General features: G+C 43.1%; 1 protein-coding gene across 2 annotated transcripts in view; it reads left to right on the forward strand.

Annotated features, from left to right (window-relative positions):
* Positions 1 to 3,306: 3,306 nt before the first annotated feature.
* The window catches only part of LOC125746855 (endoglin-like), a 40,009-nt gene continuing 19,541 nt past the window's right edge, over positions 3,307 to 23,774 (forward strand). For both annotated transcript variants that reach the window (XM_049021424.1, XM_049021425.1), the window contains exons 1-4: positions 3,307 to 3,462; positions 4,622 to 4,785; positions 14,515 to 14,669; positions 20,861 to 20,977. In XM_049021424.1, the coding sequence (XP_048877381.1) occupies positions 4,722 to 4,785; positions 14,515 to 14,669; positions 20,861 to 20,977 (336 nt within the window). In that variant the 5' untranslated portion in view covers positions 3,307 to 3,462; positions 4,622 to 4,721. The remainder of the gene's footprint in view (positions 3,463 to 4,621; positions 4,786 to 14,514; positions 14,670 to 20,860; positions 20,978 to 23,774) is intronic.

Genomic DNA, 23,774 nt, shown 5'->3' on the forward strand with positions numbered 1-23,774 from the left:
CATTCGGCCTGCCAGCTGGGTCTGCATCAGCGCCGGTCACGTGCGTTCTTTTTGCCGCGGTACACACGTCGTGCCGCTCGTAAACGTTTCAAGTTGACGTAAATCATAGAAGCATGTTCCTCAAAGATAAACAGCCAATTAGTTGGAGCTGGGGTAGGTGCAAAAAGATGATAAACTCGTCTCAACTATAAGGGAAAAAAGTTGATGCCCCACCCAGGGGGGGTGAATCTAAATACGCAAACTGTTGTAGCCCCTCCCCTGATGCCGGGGGGGGGGGTCAGGACAGGAAGTCTTAAACAGCGCAAGGTGGAATAGGGTCATTAACTCCCCAGGAGAGCTGAGTTGCAGCCACCATGCCCTGTCTGTAAAACTGCTGAGCAAACCGAAAGAGAAAGCCATGCATTAACCTTGCCCAGTATACATTTGCCTTTATCCTGCCGCGTTTGATTTAATCCAGAAAAGGTTCAGTTAAAGCTGCCTCTCTTTCTCCTGTGTGCAAACTTCAACAATGAAACATGTATTTGTTTAACACACACACTCACAAACACACATGGTTTTTTGGATTATATTTTACAAAATCTAAGCATATAATTCGAACCCTCCATCCATATTCATGCTTTAATCACTAAGAAAGAGAAACTTCAGGCCCCACACTCAGTGCCGAGTCCCCAAGCCCAAAGGTATAGGGCCAGGCACACAGCCACATAGCTCTTAATCCCCCCCCCCCCCCCCACCAAAAAAATATATTATTCATTACCAATCAGGCACACAGCCATGGAGTAAAACTGTGAGTCTGAGTCCCGGTTGAAATTTCCTCAGCCCCCCAAGTCGTGTAATTCATGAATGGTGACCTCCCCCGCACCCATCGCATTAGCAAAACTTACGGGGAAGTGACCCCCCCCAAATCGGCAAGATTTACAGAGAGTGGCTGAGCCTCCCCCCCCAAGTTGTATTTATGGCTACGGGTCCATATAAGGCAACAGTAAAATCTGTTCAGTTGATCAGTTTGGTTTTAACTTTACAGCGTCTAAGTTAGTTCCAAAGGACACTATTTCAATACAGTATTATTATTATTTATGAAATTATTATTATTATTATTAAAATTCCACTGAATTAATTAATAAATCAGATTAAACTGTTTAACACTTTAGTCATAGCAAAATCGATTATGGCAGTTCTGTGACATCTCGTATAATTGTGAACACTGCCCACTAGTGGACAACAGTCACACCGACGTAGAAATAAACTTTGTAGGCGAAACCCACAGCAGTGGCCTTTTATGGTAATGTGAAAAAGCATGTGAGAGTACCATTTAGGAGGAAAAAAACACAACTTCCTGTTTGACATTAACGAAACTTCAAACTGAGCCTGTATCCAATCACAGTGCTTTATCTGATACAGGGTCCAATAGGAAGCAGAGAGGTGGTTGAAATTGGTGGCATGTATAATCGAGCGGTACCTGGAAAACATCCCTATCAGCCACCTTACAACATGAAAAATGAAATAATAAATAAAACAAGCAACAAACAGAGGTGCAACCTTAGCAATAGCGACCCCTGAACACCTGCCTCTGCGAGATAGCGACTGCATCAGGGGGCTCATTTTCAGACCTGGGCTTTTTTAATTAAATCATTGGTCGCTGAAAAAATTATTTGGCAACGCATTCCCTTCCTTAGTAATTCATAAAAGGTGCAAATGCTTCTAATGATGGCAAAACAGTCTGCTGCCACCTTGAGGTGTGGAGGTCACTCGTCGGCTTTGAAGACACAGATAAGTGCACAAGCGAAATTATTGGCCTTCCTAATAAGCGGCCTATCGATAAGCAGTTTAACTCCCACTTCTGAATGCAACGAAGAACTAACCGTGAAGCTGACTGCAAGTAATTGTGCTCTCAGCTGCTAAGAATTAGTTCTGTGAAATTGTTTTGAGCTTGACTGCCGCAACCTCAGATGACCTGCAATTGTCTCATTGGAATCCACATTGACTGGACTGAGGTAAAATCTGAAGGCACAGTCCTAGCGTCTCAGCTTCACACAAGAGAACCGCTGTAGCTTAAGTTACTAAATGCCACTCAACCTTGTGGGCCATTAGAAACAAACGCGCCCTCCCAGAGAAATCACAATTCGCATGGGAATTATTTAATGATTACTGGAGTTTAATTAATATGATTCTAATAAGAAGCCTATAGCTTCTCAGTTGTAGCTTTGTCTCCATCACACACGCACGTCATTAGCTTGTCCTCATAGGGCTGTCAGGAAACCTTCAGACATCCTTAGACACTGTGTTTATCTGTTTTGTTTGAGTTTCCATCTATTATTACAATTTTTTTGAAAGGTGTAGCACCATGGTGGAGCCTTGGCTTTGTGGTCACCCTGACAGATGATGACACAGGCTATAAAACGTTTCCTGTTATTGAAATGCACAGGATGAAGTCAGCAAGGGGTGGGGGGGGGGGGGGACCTCAGACAAAAGTAGGTTTGAGCTTAGAATGTTTATGACCCATGAGTACGTGCGTCTTCCACCGTCTGAGCCTAATGTCACATAAGGATTGTTTGCATTTTCCAGTGTCTGCTTTGATGAACTGCCAGCATTCTAATAACAATAATAATAATAATAATATTGTATTTTTAAATGCTGCAATACTGTACAATGTCATATTAGGGGAAATGTATTGCACTGATATTTTTATATACTGCAGCAAGCATAGCATGGCACAGAGAATGTTGGACAGCTTGAAAACAGCTAACCATCCATCCATCCATCCATCCATCCATCCATCCTTTAACTGCTTTTCCTGGTCAGGCAGCACGGGGCGCAAATCAGGACACTCACAATCCCGCAATTTTTGAGTCGCGAATTTGATAATTAGCAATATCACTTTTTCGCATTTGATCACCGCCGTTTGTCGCAGTAAATGTACATTTTTTTTCTCATTGTAAGACTCAGGAGTTCCTGAAAATTTTCAGCCGGGGAAAGTTATATAGGTTTCAAGTTTATTCAATATACGAATCCGTCTGTATACAGCGTATATAGGCAAAAACAATGTGTTGTTTGAAGGGCTACAGAAGAAATGTCTGTTTTATGTATTCTGGAGACTGGTCATGGCGTATTAATTAAACCCTAAAATGACATGCATTGTTTTACTTCTTTCTCATGGGAAGTGAATGAACTAATTAACGTTTTCCTATAAATGAAGATTTATATGAATAAAGCATTGAAGTCTTTTGTCAGAAGACTAAAATAGCGTGCTGCCCCCAGCCCAACCCCCCGACCTGGATTACCGGACATAGGCGTGAGTAACATACGCACCGGACTTGTTGCGCAGCTCCCGTCTGCTTGCTGAGTGTAAACTGGGAGCCAGTGGAAGAGGTGCAGAAGTTCAGCTGAAAGCGAGGAGCCTTCCCCGTCCTTTCTGTACCTTTCAATACACAAAGACACATTTCGACTCTCAACTTAAAACACGTGAGTGCCTTTATATTTTATACAAGTTACCGCTTATCTTGGCGCTGAATCGCTTTCTTTAGTGTAGGAAATGTACGCATGATCAACCGACCGTATTAACCATTTAGACAAAAGTTAGTCGACAAAAAATTTTACAGTAGTAAACTTAGTCTGACCCTATTTGTAACTTTCTTTAATTATTCTAGTTTTACTGACAAGTAGTGTGTAGCTCTTAAATAAGTACAGAAGAAATACTTTACGGAATAATCCAGCATCTGTACTCTGTACAGTATCTGTAAAATATTGTTATATTTTATACGGAGTGATAATTTTATATATAGTATTAAAACACGAAACAGAGTTGTCTTTTACATGACGTGTTTATCTTTGGTTCTTCTTCTATTATTATTATTATTATTATTACTGCTGTTGTTGTTACTCTTCTTATTATTCTTATTAGTTATATTAGTATTAGTATTATACATCATTTAAGATCGTTTTTGGAAGAACCCTATCGCAAAATAGTATAGTTTTTGCTGCTTGGATGGCAAGAATGTGCGTGACGGGGCGTGATCTTTTAAGATGCACGTTTATGACTGTGGGACTTTGCCTAATTAATTGCTTTATTTTCATATGAAGAACCTTTTCTCCAATTACACAAACATGTTAGTACATGCAGCCCTTGTGTATTTAAGGTGCCGTCGGAATTATGAGGCCATATTATTAGCCAGTGAAACTAATTAGGCGCGATTCGAGAAACTGTACTGTAATTCTTGCTGTTTTTCGTATGCGAGACAGCGGCTGGAAGGCTGTCCGTGCTGCAGGCACGCGGTCACGTGAAAATCAACAAGTGAACACAATAATTAATGGAGTTTTTAAACAGCCATGGAAACATATACTTGAGTGTGGACTGTTGAGTGGGCTAATGAAATTCCTGTCAGAGTAGTAAAGGCTGGATAGGGGTGAGGTACCACGTGGATATCATTTGGGCACCATGGCAACATTAATTAGTTCTCTGGTTGCCTGTTTCTTAACATTATTAAAAATGTAGTTCGAGTGAAAGCAGACAAGAACAGGAGACAGTAACTTGACTAATTGACCCGAAGAGCTGTGTCTTATTGTGTCTGTCATATTGTTCAAAATAAGCCGCGCTGACCTAAACTGCCCCATTGCCCCACAGCTGCCTGGGACTTTAGCCACCCCCCGAATCCACTCCACTGGCCCACTGGAAAGACAACACACCCCACCGTTGCTTTCACTGCACCAGTCACTCTTCACACATGGAGACCCCCGTCGTTGCTGCCGCCATCTTGATTTTGGCCTTCGCCACCATGGCAACCTCAGGTAAGCGCTTTTCTCCCGCTTAGTACTGGAACATGTCTCACTGACAGTTTGTGAATTTTATGCTTATTAAGCCGGTTTAAGGCTTAGCGTTTCAGTATCAGAATCCAGAACACACCATACCTTCAGGCAGTTATGTGACATTTCTAAATAACTCAGTTAAATGAGATTCTAGCCCATCAGTGTGGTTTATTAGTCTATTTTGAGATGCCAGTATATATACCTGTGAATCTGTGTTAGATTTTACCTACCTGGTGCTGAATCTTAATTACACCACATGCTTTCTCGGCACATTTGATTTTGGATGGGATGGCTGTGAAATTTTCTCCTGCTCATTTAGAGCACCTGGTGTGCATGGGCAGTATGATGATGTGTTCATTTTACCTTTTGAACTATTTTCCCCTTTTCCCACACGATCTGCAAAGAAATGGTCCCTGTTCTGGATTTATAGAATGAATGTCACTGGGAGTAGAAGTTAGAGCCTATTCTGACTCCTAAACCTAAAAAATTCCTTGCGAGACAATGAGTTAAATTTTAAAATCTTTTAAAGATTGATTACCTTATAATATTGAGGATGAAATGCAATACATAACTAATGAATTCATTTCCATATCTCCCTGCAGTTGTAGTGTTCTACTGGAGATGAATATTATTTTTTAGTTTTTTTTTTTAGTGTATTAGATGTAATGCTGGGCTAATGAATATTATAATTTGTGCTCTTGTAGCCTCAGTGCTTTTCATAATCTAAGTGAATAACAGCTTTTCCCACTTATGGTTTACTGGAGCTGTTTGAATTGAGTGCTTCGCTCAAGGGTACAACAGCAGGAACTTTTTTGGGTACCTAAACCAATTCAGTGGCGAGGTGCAGAGTGAGCAGGGTTCACTGGGGCTTAGCATGGCCCTGGAGCTCCTCTGGGCTGGGCAGGGCCGCCCCGGGGGCCCAGAGGCTGCTGTTCGGTGGCACGGCCAACTACCTCGTCTACAGTTTCCGGTCCACAGTCCACGGGCAGAAGGAAAAGTACAAAGGCAATTACCCAGAGCTTGAAATGTAGGGTGCGGAGGGACAGACGGATGCGGGGGGGGGAGGGGGGGGGTTGGCGTTTTGGCATGAACGGGTTTTTGAAGGAGGTTCTCTGGGGCAGGGAGGGAGGGTGCGGGGGGAGGTAAGTCAGAGAAGATTGACTTAGGGATCCTAAGGAATGATATCTTCAGGAATCAACAGTGGGGGTCGGGGGGGCGGGGGGTTATGTAACTGTTTAGGAACACAGACACTCACAAGGGTGAAGGGCAGCTACGGTAATAACAGAAAGACCGGGAGACGACAGATGGCTTCTGAGGTCCGAAAAAGAAAAAAAAAAAAAAAAAAACTAAATATGGCGTCTTGAGTCTAAATAAGCCACTTCCTCGCACTTGTGTTGACCGGCCAGACTGGGTGGCAGGGAGACCTACTGACGCGACCAGCTGTCGCCCTTGGAGACCGATTTCTATCTCAGACCAGCAAATAACAATCCCATGTCCGACTCCCTTACTTTTTTCAGCTTTCTGTTACTCTCGTAACTTGTGTCTGAACTTGTGAATTAGAAAGTCTTTTCTTCTGTAGGTTTTGAAAGTTCTGCATCTAGTGGCACAGTGGACAGGTTAAATACTTTGATTTTTTTAAACTAAACTGATGTATAACACCAAAACACGGTAACCATGCAGTACAGTTACTGTATTTGCTTTTGTATGGAAGTATGGTACCCCCAGTAATCTTAGGTATGTTTAAATGTGACAGTCAGAAGCATATAGTTAAGACTTGGTTTGTGCCTTTGAAGGGAGTGTTAATTTTTACCATATTTTACATAAATTAGTAAAATGGGAAAGATGACAGAGCTGATCTGGATGTAGGAGCAACACATGTGTGACTGGCATAGTGAATCTGGGAGCCTCTCTGCTGTACAGATCAACGGCTCGATGCCCCACCCTCCCAGTTGGGCAGCGTGTCTGATTCCCCCGGGGGGGGGGGGTTGGCGGCAATGGCGAGAGTTCTGAATGCCTCATTAGTCGTGGGTCGAGATTAGCCCCCCCCCGCCACACCCACCGGAGACCCTTCACCACAGAACGCGGCCGACTCGCGGCACTGATAGCGGGCCGCCGTCTGTGCCGATAAGAGATGCTACCACATGGTTTTATCGGTGTGGATCTACTGATCTGTGGTCTGAGACGTCCTGCAGGCTTCCAGTCCCTTCACCGCTAGCTGACCGGCCAGCCGCGCAAGTCGCTGCTCCCTGGCCGACTTCGGGTCACAGGGGCGTAGCTAGCAAACAAAACGATGACTGTCCTCCCTGGCCCAAAACGTGCTGTGGTGTCCACATCGCCTGCTTGTCCGGCTCTGTCATTAATGGCGACTGGCTGCCTGAACCTTCTTGGCAATTTAACTACAGCTGATTATAACTTATCTCAGCCCTAAATTGCAGAGCATTTGTAATTCTCATTACGTGATAGATATGTGTGCTACTCCCTATATGAGGTTATCCTGTAGCCACAAAGGTAATTACTGAATGACATAATAGCATGATGTGGTTAATTATCCAGTTTCCATATTAAATCCATATGACACATACAAACACAAAGCACTCATGTTTACCTGTAAAGGCAATTAACTCTCAATGTAGTGAGATGTGGGACCAAGTAAATTCATGCAGATTTAGATTGATTCTGTGCTGCCTGCAAACATCCCTTGCCGGTCTTGGCATGCGGTTCAGAACATTCCAGTAAGCACCGATTTGGACTTTTATCGAATGAGCTGTCTCGCTTCATGTTCCGCCACGTACCACATATTCTTGTTTATAAATATGAAGTGAGGTTGTATGTATTGAAAAGCATTGAAAAGAGCCTGCTGCTATTAATGGTATTGAGGATAAAAAAAAGCTGGAGAGAACCACCTTACTAGAAGATTCCCCCCCCATACCTAGCTTCTTGTTCCAATGGTTCTGATGTGAAAACCAATTTGGCGTAAAAAGGCACATGGCGTTCCGTTCTTGCTGTTCTCCACTTAACAGAATTACTGAAAAACAAGCCAAGAATGTAGGTAGGACCTTACCTCGGGTAATAATAATAATTACGACTGAGAAATCATTGTGATGCAGTGGGGAAGAGAGGCGCGGTGATAGGGTGAGAGGCCAGGGGACACTGTAGGTCTCTGCAGGCCCCTGATAAGAGTTTGTTTACCTTCCTGTGGATGGTTAGCCCTCCGTCTGCAGCCAAGGAAACTCTGGGACAATAGGTGTGTAGAGCTGTGGCTGGCGGGGCCTCTCACCCTCTGTATTCCCCCACTCCCCCCCCCACACACACCCTGACCCTGGGCTACAAACAGTTCGTTCACCCGCCCCCGGAGAGTGGGCCAGGCTCCACCTGCAGAAATGCCGTTGAGTTTTTAGGAAAAAAAAAAACTGTCAGGTTACAGCATCCAGTGAACATCTGTATCTAGGTATTTACCAGGGATAGGAACAAGTCCTTTGCGAGTCTCAGTCAAGTCTCAAGTCAAAACATTGCAAGTCTAAGTCAACTCTCAAGTCAAAACATTGCAAGTCTAAGTCAACTCTCAAGTCAAAACATTGCAAGTCTAAGTCAACTCTCAAGTCAAAACATTGCAAGTCTAAGTCAACTCTCAAGTTATGTGCCCTCAAGTCCTAGTTGAGTCCACGTGTTTCCATCATTTTTGCTGTTGAGTCACAAGCCATCAAATTTGTGACACAAGTCTAAGTTGAGTTGTGAGTCATGTAACTTGAATCCCTGCCTATGTCCGTTTTTTCTTACCGTTAGTCATTAAAACTTGCTACAGTAAAAACCCACTGCAATATGTAGGTTAAATGCTTCATAGGCAGGGGTAGGTTGAAGAGAGAGTGTCCACTCTGTCACGATTGTCATCACACAGTTTTTACATCCATGTATACGCAGGGAGTGGTGCATCTTTCCAACATACTGTCTCAGGAGACCTTGTATTCAGCCAAATGAAAATGCAGACAGCAGAGAATTAATATACACTGAAATTATACAATTAACATTATGGTATCCAAAATAACCTCAAGTCTTCTCAAGTCACAAGTCAGATCCAAGTCCTTTGCCCTCAAGTCCAAGTCGAGTCCAAGTCTTTCCATGTTTTGCTGATCAAGTCACAAGTCATCAAATCTGAGACTTGAGTCCAAGTTGAGTTGTGAGTCAGTGACTCAAGTCCCTGCCTCTGCTATTGTATATAAATTATAAAACGATACTACCTTTTGCCTGGTAAAGTTTTGTTTAGCAAAAGAAAGTGCAGAAGTAGTTAATGTGATTAGCCAAATGAAGTCTTTGTTGTTGAAGTTTTGAAGTCATAGTCTTTGTAAATTTATAGGCCACTCGAAAAAGAATAACCGTTTGAAGAACAAACAAAAATATGTTTTGTCTGGTAAAATTTTGTTTTGCGAAATGAAAGTCCAGAAGTAGGCAGTGTGGTTAACCATAGTCTTTGCAAATTTACGAGCTGATGAGAAATGAATAGCTGCTTGCTAAGTGCAGACTGAGAACTCAATTTTTACAGCTGAGTTGATGTTTTCTGGTGAATATGAAATTTACACGGAGGGTTGAGTTTACACTGGATGTGCTGCATAGCGCACCATGCATCAAAACATACAATTTACGAAGGCGCCGGCTAATGTCACAGCTGGTAAACTGGGTGTTTTGCATGCTGATGAAGGATAACCTGCTGCGTTTCCTGAGATATTTTAAATTCGGCACGTGAAGGTGGAAAGTTCCTCTAGCAATGGGGTGAATTTTACAGACAAATAAATCAGAAGAGTTAGTGTGATGCACATATTTATAGATGCACCATCACAGACTACAGAATACCAGATGCAGCTATTGAGATGCAAATTTAATGCAGTTGAAGGATTCGAATACAAATTCAGTATTGCTTGTGACTTTTGATTGGATGGGGTGTGATAGCTGTGAGGGAGACTCCTGGCCACTCCATGAAGGAGGGGCACTGTTCCTGGAAGCCCTGTCTGTACTTTCAAACCATCTCTTGCTCACGTACTGGGAAATGTGAGATCCCGGCAGCAAATATTCTTTTGACTGCACTTCAACAATCTGTCTGCCTCGCTGACCTGCTGCTGCGTTTCTGTACACGAGAAATATGAATTAACAAAATTTTGTATAAATAGACCATTTATCAATCATCAGTTGGGGTAAGGTTTTATACCTACAGGGCCGTGCATAAATTTTACCAGTAACTTTCATGGATAATTCACTTTTTTAACTAATCCAATGCTTCAGCCGAAATCTGATGACTCTGATCTGGCTTGTCATTGGTCTTATCACAGTACACATTCCCTGCTTCTAACGCAACAATTGGTCATTGAAGTGAGACATTCAAGAGCCGTATCTGCTCTTGCAGTATGTGACGGACTTTGCGCGACATGACGAGTACAAATAAATACTGAAAATCGTTTAAATCTTGGCCACTTCAGGCATTTGTTAGCTCGTATCTTTGTTAAGGCCGTAAGTACTGCCAGAACAAAGAACTCTTTAGCAAAACCTCACCAGTACAAAATAGCACACTTATCAGTGGTCTGGATATTCCTACAGCTGTTCCTTAAACTCTGTCCTCCCCCCATGTCATTCCGGTTTTGCCTTTTGCTGTGTGGCAGCAGCACTGTGAGATATAACGCTCCATTTGCTTCACATCGATTCAGGGTCGACTTCCCTGATGAGACATTCATCCCGTCCTAACAGCAGGTCAGCGGGTTAAACCAAATGATGGGTTAGAGGCAGACCCAGGCGGTGGATGGGGAAAAACGAGACGTATAGAATAAACTGTGCCCATCACCGCAGTGTTGACAGAACTCAAGGAACTGCATTATGAGATGGTGGCGATTGGGGGGGGTGTATATAACCTGGGGGCTGTCGTCATCCCTGAGTCTCCTACAGGCGATAAACATTTACCGCATCTCTCCCAGAGACTCCAGCCTGTGTGCTATGCCGCCGCATGAACATTTGTTGTCATGGAAAACAAAATTGAAGTCACTGATCGGAAAAGATAACGTCGGAGGGGAATCCAGTAGCTCTCATGCCTCATTTAGTGTAGAACTGCTCACTGAGATGACTGGCATTTCCGGGTCAAGGCACTGGGTCAGCAAGGCAGGAGAGTGCAGCCTTGGCGGGCACATTGGCATGTTTCTCTGGAGGGTTAGTCCGAATTTAACGTAAACATACGCATGTTCTCACATGCTCACGCGAGGAATGAACCGGCCGTCGTCTGGACAGATGAATTTGGCCGTCTGGCTGACAAACAGTGTTGACGTAAGGCTTTGTTTACAGTTCCAGTCTCCTTCCTAAAGCAGGCAGCGCACTCACATCTACTGCCGTTGGCATATCGTCTAAACAGGGCATTTCCTATTGCCCCCGGTGACAGGAAGATGCAGAGCAGGGCCAAAGCCCGATGGAGCCACGTCTCTGAACTGAGCGGCTTTCCCAGCATTCTCTGCCATGGATCGGAAAATCTCTTACATCAGGCGCAGCTTGAATGGAGATGGACGGACGCTTTGCTCTGTTTTGCATTTTCAGAAATGAGGGGGTACTGTGGAGTGCATTGTCAAAGGGTCAGTCTGGCATTAGCGAACAACGGAAGAGATGTGTTACATATTAGAGATTGTAGCATGACCTCTAAAGCAAACATGATATAACTGTATACACCGATAGGCCAAAACATTATGACCAGCAAGCAAGGCTCTGTGACCATCTTCAAAATTACCTGCAATTTTTGCCACAGTAACGCTTTTGTTGGTTCATACCAGATGCTCCACCTCTGGCTCCGTGTGACATGTCTTAACATCCAATCGGTGTGGTTTAAAAAAGGAAGCTAAACTCACGTCTGAATGTTGAGGAACTATGCAAACCCAACTGCAGGGCTGGATGTCTAGGCTGCCAGTTTGTGGTCATGATTACGAAACAGAGACCTAGTAAAATGGATGAGGAAGAGGAGAAAATCGTACCACAAACCCCAGCATCTTGACCTAGTGTCTGAGCCCCACTCACACCATCACTCTGCAAGACCAGAGATTTTTTTTTGTACTGATGAAGTGAGTGTCACATGAACCCCACATTGCCATGACAGACTGCTCATACATCTGTGTCTGAGCTTTGAGTTCAGTCATCCATGTGGACTCACACAATTATGCTGATGATGATGAGGACAAAAAGATTATTATTGTTGACTGGTAATTGTAGCTGTGTGATCATCATCATTAATATTTTAGTGTCAGAGTAACTGAAATGCTGTTCTGCGCTGGTCTATAGTTGGTTGCGTATAGTTCACTAAGCTTATTAACTAATTATTCACATGTAGCATTTACGATACCCTAGGCAAGTTTTATTGCTGATGACCCACCCACTCCACTAGAAGACTTAACTGCCCAATTTCACTTTGTCTTGGACAGTGAGGTTGGGGTATGAAGCTTGCCCAGAGGTGGGTGAGGGTGGTGGAGTCAGCACCCCCTCAGAGGATGGAAACCTATGGTCGCCTGTGTGGCCTACAGAATTGGCTGGCCCTGTTCCTTTATTAGGTGAAGAAGCACGTTGGTGGCTAAAAACCTGCCTTAGCACCCCCTCTCCAGTGTGTCATACTGTTTATAACTTTGAAGTTAAATAAGACATTTTGGTACAGAAATGTACTGTAGTGGGAGGAAAGTAAGGCCTGGGACCACCGGCTGCGCGGCGTGTATGTCGCTGCAACATGTTTGTCCACATCACCAGCGTTGCTGCTTTGGTGCTGAACTGCGTTTGTCCACATCGCCAGCGTTGCTGCTGCGGTGCTGAACTGCGTGTTCGTCCACATCGCCTGTGTTGCTGCTGAGATGCTGAACTGCGTTTGTCCACATCGCCAGCGTTGCTGAACTGCATTTGTCCACACCGCCAGCGTTGCTGCTGCGGTGCTGAACTGCGTTCGTCCACATCGCCTGTGTTGCTGCTGCGGTGCTGAACTGCGTTCGTCCACATCGCCTGTGTTGCTGCTGCGGTGCTGAACTGCGTTTGTCCACATCGCCAGCGTTGCTACTGCGGTGCTGAACTGCGTTTGTCCACACCGCCAGCGTTGCTGTTGCGGTGCTGAACTGCGTGTTTGTCCACATCGCCTGTGTTGCTGCTGCGGTGCTGAACTGCGTTTGTCCACATCGCCAGCGTTGCTACTGCGGTGCTGAACTGCGTTTGTCCACATCGCCAGCGTTGCTACTGCGGTGCTGAACTGCGTTTGTCCACACCGCCAGCGTTGCTGCTACGGTGCTGCTAGTGCGAATCCTGTCTTTCTACATTGAGTTTACCTTTGATAATGGGCATCAATAATATAAAAATTTTACTTAAATTTACTTTAGACAAAGGTTAAGAAGCATGTGCTCACTTCTAACAATAAACAATAATAATTATTATTATCAATAATGATAATTACATTATTATTATAAATAATATACAGTAATCCCTGTGTATTCGTTTTTTGGTTTTTGTTCACCCTCGTTCAGAGCGAGAGAGTACACCTGAAAACTACTGAGCTTCACATAATGTTCTGTTAAGTTATCAAAATAATATAACACATGTAGCCTTTACTTTGTCATTTAATAACATGCAATTAGAAAAATGGTTAAAATTAATATGTATATGCAGTATTTTTCATGTCTATGATATATACCTAGACAGTGAAACTATAGTGAATGATGTCAGTTACATGATTTTGCTTGTATGATGTCAGTATGGCTATAAACGGATCTTTTAACTGTCTATTTTCGCTTAGAACCGCTTACCACGCATGAAAAATAAGTGCCACGCAGATTCTCGAGATGCGCTGCTGCCTGTCTCACGCAGGAAGCGGCTGCTCTGATCTGTTAACATGGGGACTGAAATGAAAATCGATATTTTCCGCAGCCGTGACACGTGCCACTCAGCCGGTGCATCCCGGGCCTGTGTCTGCTTTGTGGCAGAGACACAGTGTCCAGACTGGGCCCTGGGAGACGGACAGTCTGGTGCCCTGAAATTGGGTGTGGCTGACCTCCTCCACACTGATGCACGTCGGCCAATACCCCCCCCAGCTAAACCTTCTGTGTTTTGCCAAAACATGTCCACTTCAGAAAGACACTGGTCCGGCTGCATACTGGGCAGACTCCAGGCACTTCTTGTTTTCTTTGCCGGGGGTATTTATTGACCCTGTGTAAGTTATTCCCTAGAGGACAAGTAAATCGTTTCAACAGCTCGTTCGTCAGCTTCAGCTTGACCTCATGGTTTGGCTCTAACCCTCCCCCTTTGCACCCCCCAGTGCGGACGCATCCTCACTAAATCACCAGAGGACCTTTACAGAGCAGACAGGGTCTGAGGACCCCCCCCCCCCCCCCAGACAGTTCCGAGCTTCCCAAAGAAGAGCACGTCTGCCACCTGACAAGCTATTCCCTATAACGTGTTATGGTATCACATTAGCACATAGTCAGCATTTGTTTATTTAACAGCCGCGTTTCTTCACCGCAATGTACAAGCGAGTGAAGTACGATGAATGTTGCAGTGCATTCTTACTGGTGAAGAAAGATCTGCTTATTGACATGGCTGACTCTCACTCTCACGCTTCTGCCAGACCTCCAAACTGCTGGTCTGGATCCTTGCGTGATACACAACAGGGAAAAAAGGCCGTCAGTTGTGCGAAGAGTCGTAATCAACGTCCCCCTTTCTCTTCTCTTGTAGAATACCCAAGGACTTGTGAGCCCCTGGAAAAAACAGATAAGGGACTCTGGAGGGGTGAGGCCCAGAACATTTCAACTGCCTGCCAGAGCAACTACAGCAGTAACAGTTACGAGGTCCACATTCTGCACCTGGTGTTCACTGTTACGGACAGCAACGTAAGTTAAAAACTAAACAATTATTTTACATCATATTCCATTAGGGTATCTCTACTGCTTGTCCTCCCAGTTATAAAAAAACTCATCCAAACACATTATGAATTAATTATAGTTGCAATACAGCTTCAGCTTTATGTCCCGAGGCGAGGTGCTACTTTAATATCGATATCAACATGAATTTCCTTCCACAGATAATTGCAGTAATTGAAAAAGTGATATAGAAAGGTAGAATTGTTTTTGTGTATCTTCCTGGCATCTCTTCTGGTTAATCACACAACTGAGGAGAGAAACAAGTGATGTTCAGAAGGCAAATGAGAACTGCGATGTATTTAGAAGAACCGTTCCGCAAAGGCACGGTTTTCCATTATAAATTATCTGAGCTGTACCCACACTGACATGGCCGAAAGTATGACCAAATCGCTTTGGTTGCATCACCACCATCTGATTGGTTGAAATGCATCGAGATACTGGTGATCTGCATTGATGTGCATGGATTATCTGAGGGAAAAATGGTCATATTCTATATATTAAATATTAATTGTAGTATTGCACATTGTGATGTATTGATGTATTCCAGATCTCTGGGGACTTGAAAATTTCCAAACATCTACTTAAAAAAGTACTAGAGAATGGCTGAACAGAATGGATTCGTAATGCGGATTTATGCAAGTTAATGCTAATTCTGCTAGCATTTAATGATAACGTAACATGGTGATTCCCACTGACATGCTAGTGAAAATTAGCATGTAGCAAATTATGATGTTCACAGTGTCTCTTTGGTTTTACATCACAAACCCAAACCCAGCAATGCCTTTACTGAGCCGACCCTTCTGCAGTGGAAAATCGAAGCGAACTGGAACTGCGCTGTAATCTAGTGTCTCTTGACAGTACGGCTTGGGTACAGCCTGGTTCCTGTATGCCAGTGGTGGGACTTTAGTCAAGCAGAGCCCTTTCGAAGTGACCTGGCAGAGGTCAGAAAGGAAAATGCCATTTGTTCCAAGTCAGTAGCTGCATTGTGACTCCTTTACTAATGTGGTTACACACAGTTAGTTTTTTACCCTTTGTAATCACAGGTTAGAGCAATGGATTTATTTTGTTTTCTCGATGTGGCAACTAACTGACAAGGATAAACGATAAACTGAATGGCAATTGTTTCACATAAATTGTTACTCCGAAAATTTGTGATTCATTTGTGACGCTCCGTCATGATAAGGCAACAGCAGACCATGGGCTCCATGACATGTCTGTTGCCTAGAAACCCCACATGTTTGCATGGAGTCAGCAACTTCTTGCTGTTCAATGCTTTAATATCTACATTTATTTAGCAAATGGTTTTTACCTTAAAGCAACATACATTTGTTTGAGAAAACGGGGTCAAAACCACCACAATTCCTGGAGCAGTTGGGGGTTACGGACTTTACTCAACAGTGAAATCCCACTGTGGATGCTGGGATTTGAACTGGCAACCTTCCAATCGCAGACATAGCTGCCTATTCTGCTGAGTCCTGCACCACCCCCAGTGTGATTTACGATGAAATTATTTAATGTGACATTAAATTCCATTTTCCAGATGCAGTGACACTGCCATTGTTTTCAGTGTCTTCCAGGTGGCTGTAGACAGTGGGGGTCTTTGGGAGCCAAAAACAATTGGTGGGTGACCCAGGGCTTAGGGTGGGGTGGGCGGCCTTCACTTGGGCATCAGCCTTCAGGCCCTGTGGTCACACCCTCTTTTCTTCCCCAAGTGACCTAGCGTCCGGGTGCCGGAGTATGAGATGAGGTGTAGACAGGAATAATGGGAAGTCAACGCACCAGGCAGACCGACAGGAAAAAAAAACTGGTCTGAAAAGGAAAACAAGGACATTAAAAGCCCTGGAACCAAAATAGCCACACTGAGTAATCATGGGCTGTAGTGCTTATTGTGTGACGAGGTCCAGTGATGGAGTGATGGAGAAAATGGACAAAAATGCTGGGCTGTTCCACTTTAAAAACCGGTGAGAAGCAGGGGGGAAAAAACGAAACAAAATGAATGGTTTTTTTGTTTCCTGAGGGCTTTGATTTCCATATTAAATATAGTAACTAGTGACACTGGACACATGCGACGGGGATGCAGGTCAGGGCAGGACCTGATTTATTCATCATGCTTTCATCTTTTAGTGCCAGCTTTCCAAGACAGTGATTGAGTAACCTAAATGTCACGAGATAATCAGCCTTGTCAGGGCGGTCCCTTTGCCTTTCTCCTCCGGAGGTCTTGCGTTCCAGACAGCTCACCTATTTGAGGCGCTGGAAGGGATGGGGGGGGGGGGGGGGGGAGGAAATTCCAGGACATAAACAAGGAGGAATGTTCTGCTGGCCTTCCTGTGAATCAGCTATCGGCTTCCGTCCTCTGCAGCCAGTTCAAGGGAAGTCTGACTGTGGTTAATTGAATAGGAATCACACCGACAATGGATTCTGAGCATGAAAAAACAGGAATGTCTTTGACTGAGCAAGATCGAAGGGAGTTCTTTCATGTACCGAACTGTCCAACGAGACCTTTTTTTTTTTTTTTTAAGTCCATGAATGAAAATGCGTCAAACCTGGGTTTGGTTATGCAGTATTATCGACAGAGTGTATCACTATTAAAAGAAAAGTGTTGCTTAAATATGAACTTCAAATATACCTTTGTTGCAGTAGTAGAAGATTGAGCTTTTACTTGTCTGTCATACACAATTGCTCTAAATTACTGCATGATGTCAGATCTAAACACTCATGGGGATGGTTTATTATTATTATTATTTTTGTTAAATTGGTGTGAGAGAGAGTGGACAAGCTCTGTAAATGCTAGCTGGCAGCAACAAGTGACAGATGACAAGCATATTAGGAATTAAACTGGACCTTTGCCATAGACGTGCGTTTCATGTGGAACTTGTGAGCGGGGGAGGGCAAGGGAGGCCTTCTGGACGTGTGTGATTCAGTAGACTTCGGATGCCAAGGGGGACACTTCCTTAGTGTCCCCCACATTCCACACCGACCGGGCGCTTGGCGATGTCATCGACTGTTAGAGTCCTATAAAAAGAACTGGAGCAGGAAGTTCAAACACAATTTGAAAGCCTGTTGCAGACGCACAGAGGAAGCTGTTGAAAAAACAACTGAAGAGAAAAATGCATTAATTAAAGAGCTTTGTGGTAAAAACTAGAGAGTAATGACACTGCATCCAGTTCCCCCAGCGTGATGCGGACTGTTTTAGGTGTTTAGCTTAGCAGGTCTGTGTGCACTGATAATTCTCCATGCCAGGCTAGACAAACGGCATGATCGTAGCCATGCAGAACCTGTTCCGGTCAAGCTTGTTAGCCACCGTGAGCGACAGATAAGGCAGCGGTGTTAACATTCCTGTCAGCGCTGAGCGGAGAGCCGGCTATTCGTGGTGGAGAATCCTCGCCTTGGGCGTAGTAAGGTCTCTGCTGGAAAAGTGTGCTGCTCCGGCTGCTTCTCCCCGCCTCCCCCTGCCCCGAAGCTCTCAGTCTATCAGGACTCCAAACGGTGCAGGTGCCGGCTTGACTAATCAAGAAGATGTACCATTTTCCTTTGAAATCGGCACGGCCTAGGAAATGTCGGGGAGAGAGTCTAATTGAAAATGAAGTGATTCTGTAACATCCTTTCATTTTAGAAGATGTCAGTAGCAGTTACAACACTACAAACGCTTGGCATAAAATAACAGAAAATTCTAATTTCAATGTTCTGTTAAGTCTTTTGACAAAATCAAATTCTTCGTCTTCACTTAGTTATTTGCATATCAGATTTTTAAGCGTAGAGTTATTTGACGCAGCAGGCAGACAGGATTAATTGCACCTGTAGGAAACTTGGCATTGGTGTAATTTATGCCTGTGTAAAAGGTTATTTCAATTGGAAACTGGCAGTTTAGAAAAAAAAGTGTTAGATATGTTTTATATATGACGTTTTAGAGGAGAAAGATGCCTTTACTGAGGAAACCAGACAAATTCAGAATCATGGATTTCTGACTGGAAAAAAGATGTACATGTAGATATTATGCATCAATTGGTGCATATCGGGCCATAAATTCTCTAGCTAACCCAGACAAAGATGCAGAGAGATGTCTTTGGCTAGTATTAGATGAGCTGTTGACCTTTGGGCTGTTGATCCAGATTTATGGACAAAATATGGTTTGAATATTTGTTGGATTTTACTGTACAGGTGTGCAGGATTTTTATGTTGCAGAAAGAAAGAGCCAATTGCAGAACAAAATAGCTGTTCAGATCCTGAATGTTCTTAGAGTCGGCAGCTAGTGATTTCGATGGGGGGAAATCGGCAAGACCTGACAAGTCATTTCCAAGTAGACCGAAGGGGCGTGCAGCTGTTTGAAGGAACCAAAACCGTTTTAAATGTGAAGGGTGCCTTTTCCTTACCTTTCTGTTCCCGTATCACTGTGGATAAAGAACTCTCCTTATTCAGGTACTTAAAGTCAGACACTCAGTATTCGCCAAAAAGGTCCTTTAGCGAATAATATTTAACAATCAATATTCAGTCCGTGTTTTTAAATTAATGAAGCACTTTCTCATGGTAGCATCAAAAACGTTAAGAATTTCAGCACCAAGCAATGTCACATTTTTATATTTACATTTATATCAGAATGTAGTGAAATATGTAGTTGTAACAATAAATATTTATTAGCTTTGATTTAAGAAATACTATGAAGTACATATACAGTAATTCATAAAGCATTTATATTCTCGCCTGAACTTTCCAACATTTAGCTTCCGTCTTGTGGAAAACGCAAGCCGACTGTGCATTATTATATAAAAGGGAAGTACTCTGTCACATTCCATTGTGAATTTTAGAAACTTGAATCAGACAGCATTAGGTCATTGAATAACATGTTTTTCGTTGACTGTATGTCTATGGACAGAAAATGTTCAGTACGTTAAGGCACCAGTGAGGAGCTTTCTGTGTAACTGACATGGTTGTATCAGACATGGATCTTTTCCTGAACGAATAAAAGCATGGGGTAAATTTATCAGCATTGCAGTGTAAAGAGCGCAGTGAGCACAGGAGCTGTACTACCTCCCTGGTGATTGGATGGTTGGGGAGGTAGTGGTTTGGCACGGCCCAGTGTGTGATCAGCGTGGGGGGGAGAGTTTATGTCCCTATTGAACATATTAATTGTGAATCATTCCATTTCTTGGTACAAAGTTGAAGAAAGTGGAGAACTCATGGTTCGAATTACGGGGGAGCTAAGGGCAGCTCAGCCCCCCTGAAAAGGACACGACCTCTCCTGTAAACCTCCCCTGCGACCACTAGAGGGAGCTCTAAAAGATTGCCTACTTTTGTGTTAAAGGTTATAATTTATTTTCCGTACACGAAGGTGCCTGAAAAAAAAAAAACAACAATATAACAGTGTAAATATGAGCTGCGAGCCGCAGACTGCTGTTCTATTTCACTGTCGTTAAAAACAAGTTCGCTAAATAATGCTCAGTTTTTTTCTATAACTGATGTGTTGTTCTTGAAGGGGAGTGTATGAGAAGCAGAAGATGTTACCTGTGTCCTTCTGCTTTCTGATTTTGTTGTTTTTCTTGCCCTGATTAGGCTACTAAACTTCTTTCATGACTCTTATGTTGTTGTTACTGTGCCTACATGAAATGTTACCGACAGCATTAACTGCCCGCAGTAGTAATAGTAGAATGTTTTTTACCGTAGCCCTGTCACTAACTGTGCTGCTGTGCACATATGTACGCACGTGCATGTGGTTTGGGAGGTTGTGGTGCACACCGAAAGCCAATGTGTAATTCGAACCCCAGGAGAAGTTACGATAGACGCACGTGAGCGGTGACACTTCTCTGTGACCTCCAGTCACAGACGAAAAATGTATTTACAGCAGTTGACCTCATCATTTCTTTTTTCTAATAAAGACTCATTTCCTGTGGGAGCTTTTTTGAATTGTTTCTGCATCAAGCAGCTCCCTGAAATCCACATGCTATTTAAGCTGCCTGCTTTTATATATATATATATGGCACATAGGATCATGGGTATGTGAAAATCCTGTTCAAAAGAGTGAATGTATTTTCCCTTTGTTTACTGACTGCAGGTTTCTGTCATCATTTAGAAAGCATTTAAAAGTAGGACATGAAAGTCGTTTACATTTACTATTTGAATTTCTGTTAGACTATTTGTCTAATTTCTGTTTTTGTTTTATTTTATAGTCGTCGAATATGTTACTCGACTTGACTGCGATGAAGCCATCACATCTGATTGTCAGCAGCAATGCCAGGATTTCCATCTACGTCAATGCTTTGGAAAATAAGGATCGTCTCAGTATCGTAAGTGTGGCTTCTCGTCCGTTTATTCGGCCTGCTTTTCTTTCCATTCAACAAAACTGTTCTGTTTTGACTCGATTTGTTTATTCAGTGAACCCGTGATGGGGATTGACGTGTCTTTCTGGTCTTATGTTCTTAATTGATTATTGTGGTGTACTGGCTGTCCCTTTTGATAGCTGGGCTCCAAATTGTGAGAGGAAACGTACTGAGCTTTGTTTTTTTTTTCAAATTCAAGTTAGACAAATATTTTAATTAGCTCATACCATTTTCATTAGGAAACTTTGTTTTGGAAAACTTAAGATATGTTTGGGGCCTCTTAAAGGCTCCAGTCACTCCTCCCAGATGTAGACATGGGTCTTGCAGCTCACACCGTGGTTTGGATCTAACCAGTCCCATAATGCAGTGGGATTTATGCACCAATGAAAAAGCACCAATCCAGCTATGGGTGTCCGTGTTTAGTTTTTGCTCCGTATACCAATCTGACTCCCTTTCAAAGATCCTCCTAATGAGGCTGTGGCTTTACATAAAATGATGTGACTCTTTGATTCAAAGAAACAGTTTTAGCAATGCAGGATACTCATATTTTGTCGGCAGCCCTACTGTAATTACCATAGCCTATGTTTTGTGAGGAACTTTTAATCAAAAAGTTGGAATAGTGGAGTTTAATGGATGGGTAAATTTCTATACTATAATGGTGAAGATATACTAAAAAAGAGTATGAACATAATTTTATTTTGTGTCTGAAAGTTCAATTTAACGTGCTGGTGGAGAAACGCAAGTCAGACTTGGGCTGTTATACAGTTATGCAATTCATTTGATTCGTCACCGAGAATTGCGCAAAGATGGATATTTTCCTGAAGCTCAGTGGACATTAAAAAACATAATTTGCAGCCTTCTAAAAAGGCATTTCAGGGCATAGGGAGCTGGGGAGTTACCCTAACCTTTCCCTTCATCAGGCTGCGATTCGGTCTCCGTAATGAGAGATGACAGTGACTTGGATTCTGTTCCAGTCTCCACTCAATGTTGTTAATGGGTGATAACTCACGACCTTGCGTGTGTGCGTGTGTGTGTGTGGGGGGGGGGGGGTCACCCATTTACCACCTGACCCATGTCGCACTTTGTTGCCACGCCAGAAGCCCTCGCTGGGGTTAATGAAACCGGTGGATCAGAGGGCATATGGATCCACCTCCGAAGGCCATATCAACCAAGGCGTCAGGAAGGAAGTCTGGCTGACATTTTCTGGAAGATTCTGGGGCCTCATCCTATTGCGTCATGATATTTTGTGTGTCACTTTTCCAAGCAAGATAACCTCAGACATAAAACCAGATCAGTTATATTTTCCCTTTTTACTTATCTTCTTATTTTCCACATTCCGTCTTTATTTGTCATATCCTCATATTTCAGCGCCTCTGAATCATATTAAATAAAAACGGTACAGGCTCAACAGTGATAAGACAATGACAATCCTTGGCAGTCTTGACATGTTCGACTATGTGGTATTTTCTGAACTCTACACGCATCACACTGAGGGAAATTATTCCTTAAGTTTTATTGTTTAAAGTTTTGGGAGGTACGTAGAAGTACTGAAGCAGCACATTCTCATTTCATTTGTCATGCCGGATGCATAATTGTCAGTTCAACCAAAGTTTTCTGGCACTCAGCTTTGGTTGAGTGAACCCAGAGAGCATTCTTATATTATTGCTCGAAGGTCTTGACGTAAACATTGTTAGATGATAGGAGGTAAATGTGTCATAAAGCTCTGTAGACCATCTACAATGGGCAACATGAGGCATATTTACATTATGGAGGACAAGAGTACAGATATGGGAGAGAATTCTCTAACTCTGAGATCCGAATTCACAAGCCAGGAGGTGTGAGGGGAAGAACCAGCGTGCTGCCAATAAAAAATCAAAGCAACATTATAAAGTCATGTCTTTTGAGCCAGTGTGGACCAGCACCTATTGCTGCTGTACTTTTTTACTCTTTAAATTACTGCCTTTGCTCACTATTACATAGCAAAAGACTCATGGGGTGACATTCATGCATATATGTATGTACAGACAAACTCCAGTGATTCACATTGATGCACAAACTTAGATCTCATTTGTCTCCTGTCCAGCAAAACAAAGGAAATGCTTTACTCGAGGACCAAAGATGCTTTACTGTAGTAAATCCTTCTTTTGGACTCTTCTGGTCCTAGAATAAAGGGAAAAGATGGTGCAGCCGATAATTGGATGACAGGGCCGATGCACCAAAGCGTACCAGCAGAGAAAGAGCAGAGGCTCAAAGGTCACCCAACCTTCTGAGATAAAGTAGGAGCGCAAAGGCATTTTTAACCAGCAATTTATAATCGGCTTTTGATTCTAATAGGTAGCTGTGTGTGTGTTTTTTTTCTATGAATCATTAGTTTTTCAGCATTACAAGAAAACTTCATGCTTAATGACATGTTTACAGAGAGGAGATGTTTCCAGTTAGCCCTGAATATCTGGATATAGAAATGTATGAAAACCAGCCGAAACAGAGATACGTTTGTTGCAGTTATGGTGACGTGCTTTTTAGTGGATTTTAAGTAAAGAGCTATGATGGTGCAGATGGCTTTGCATAGCAGTAGCATTAGCCGCTGTGTACGGCATTATTTTCCTACAATGCTTACAGATGGTTCGTGTTTTGTCTGTCATCCTTTCACCATTTATATTTTCCGCCAGGTACCCAAAAGGCTGCAACGCAAAAGATTTAAAAGTGTCTGGGACATCTACTTATGGTAGTTTCCCTACGACGAGAAATCTCGTCATGTTGTAAT

This window comes from Brienomyrus brachyistius, chromosome 7 (genome assembly GCF_023856365.1).
Source record: "Brienomyrus brachyistius isolate T26 chromosome 7, BBRACH_0.4, whole genome shotgun sequence".
NCBI classification, from domain to species: Eukaryota; Metazoa; Chordata; class Actinopteri; order Osteoglossiformes; family Mormyridae; genus Brienomyrus; species Brienomyrus brachyistius.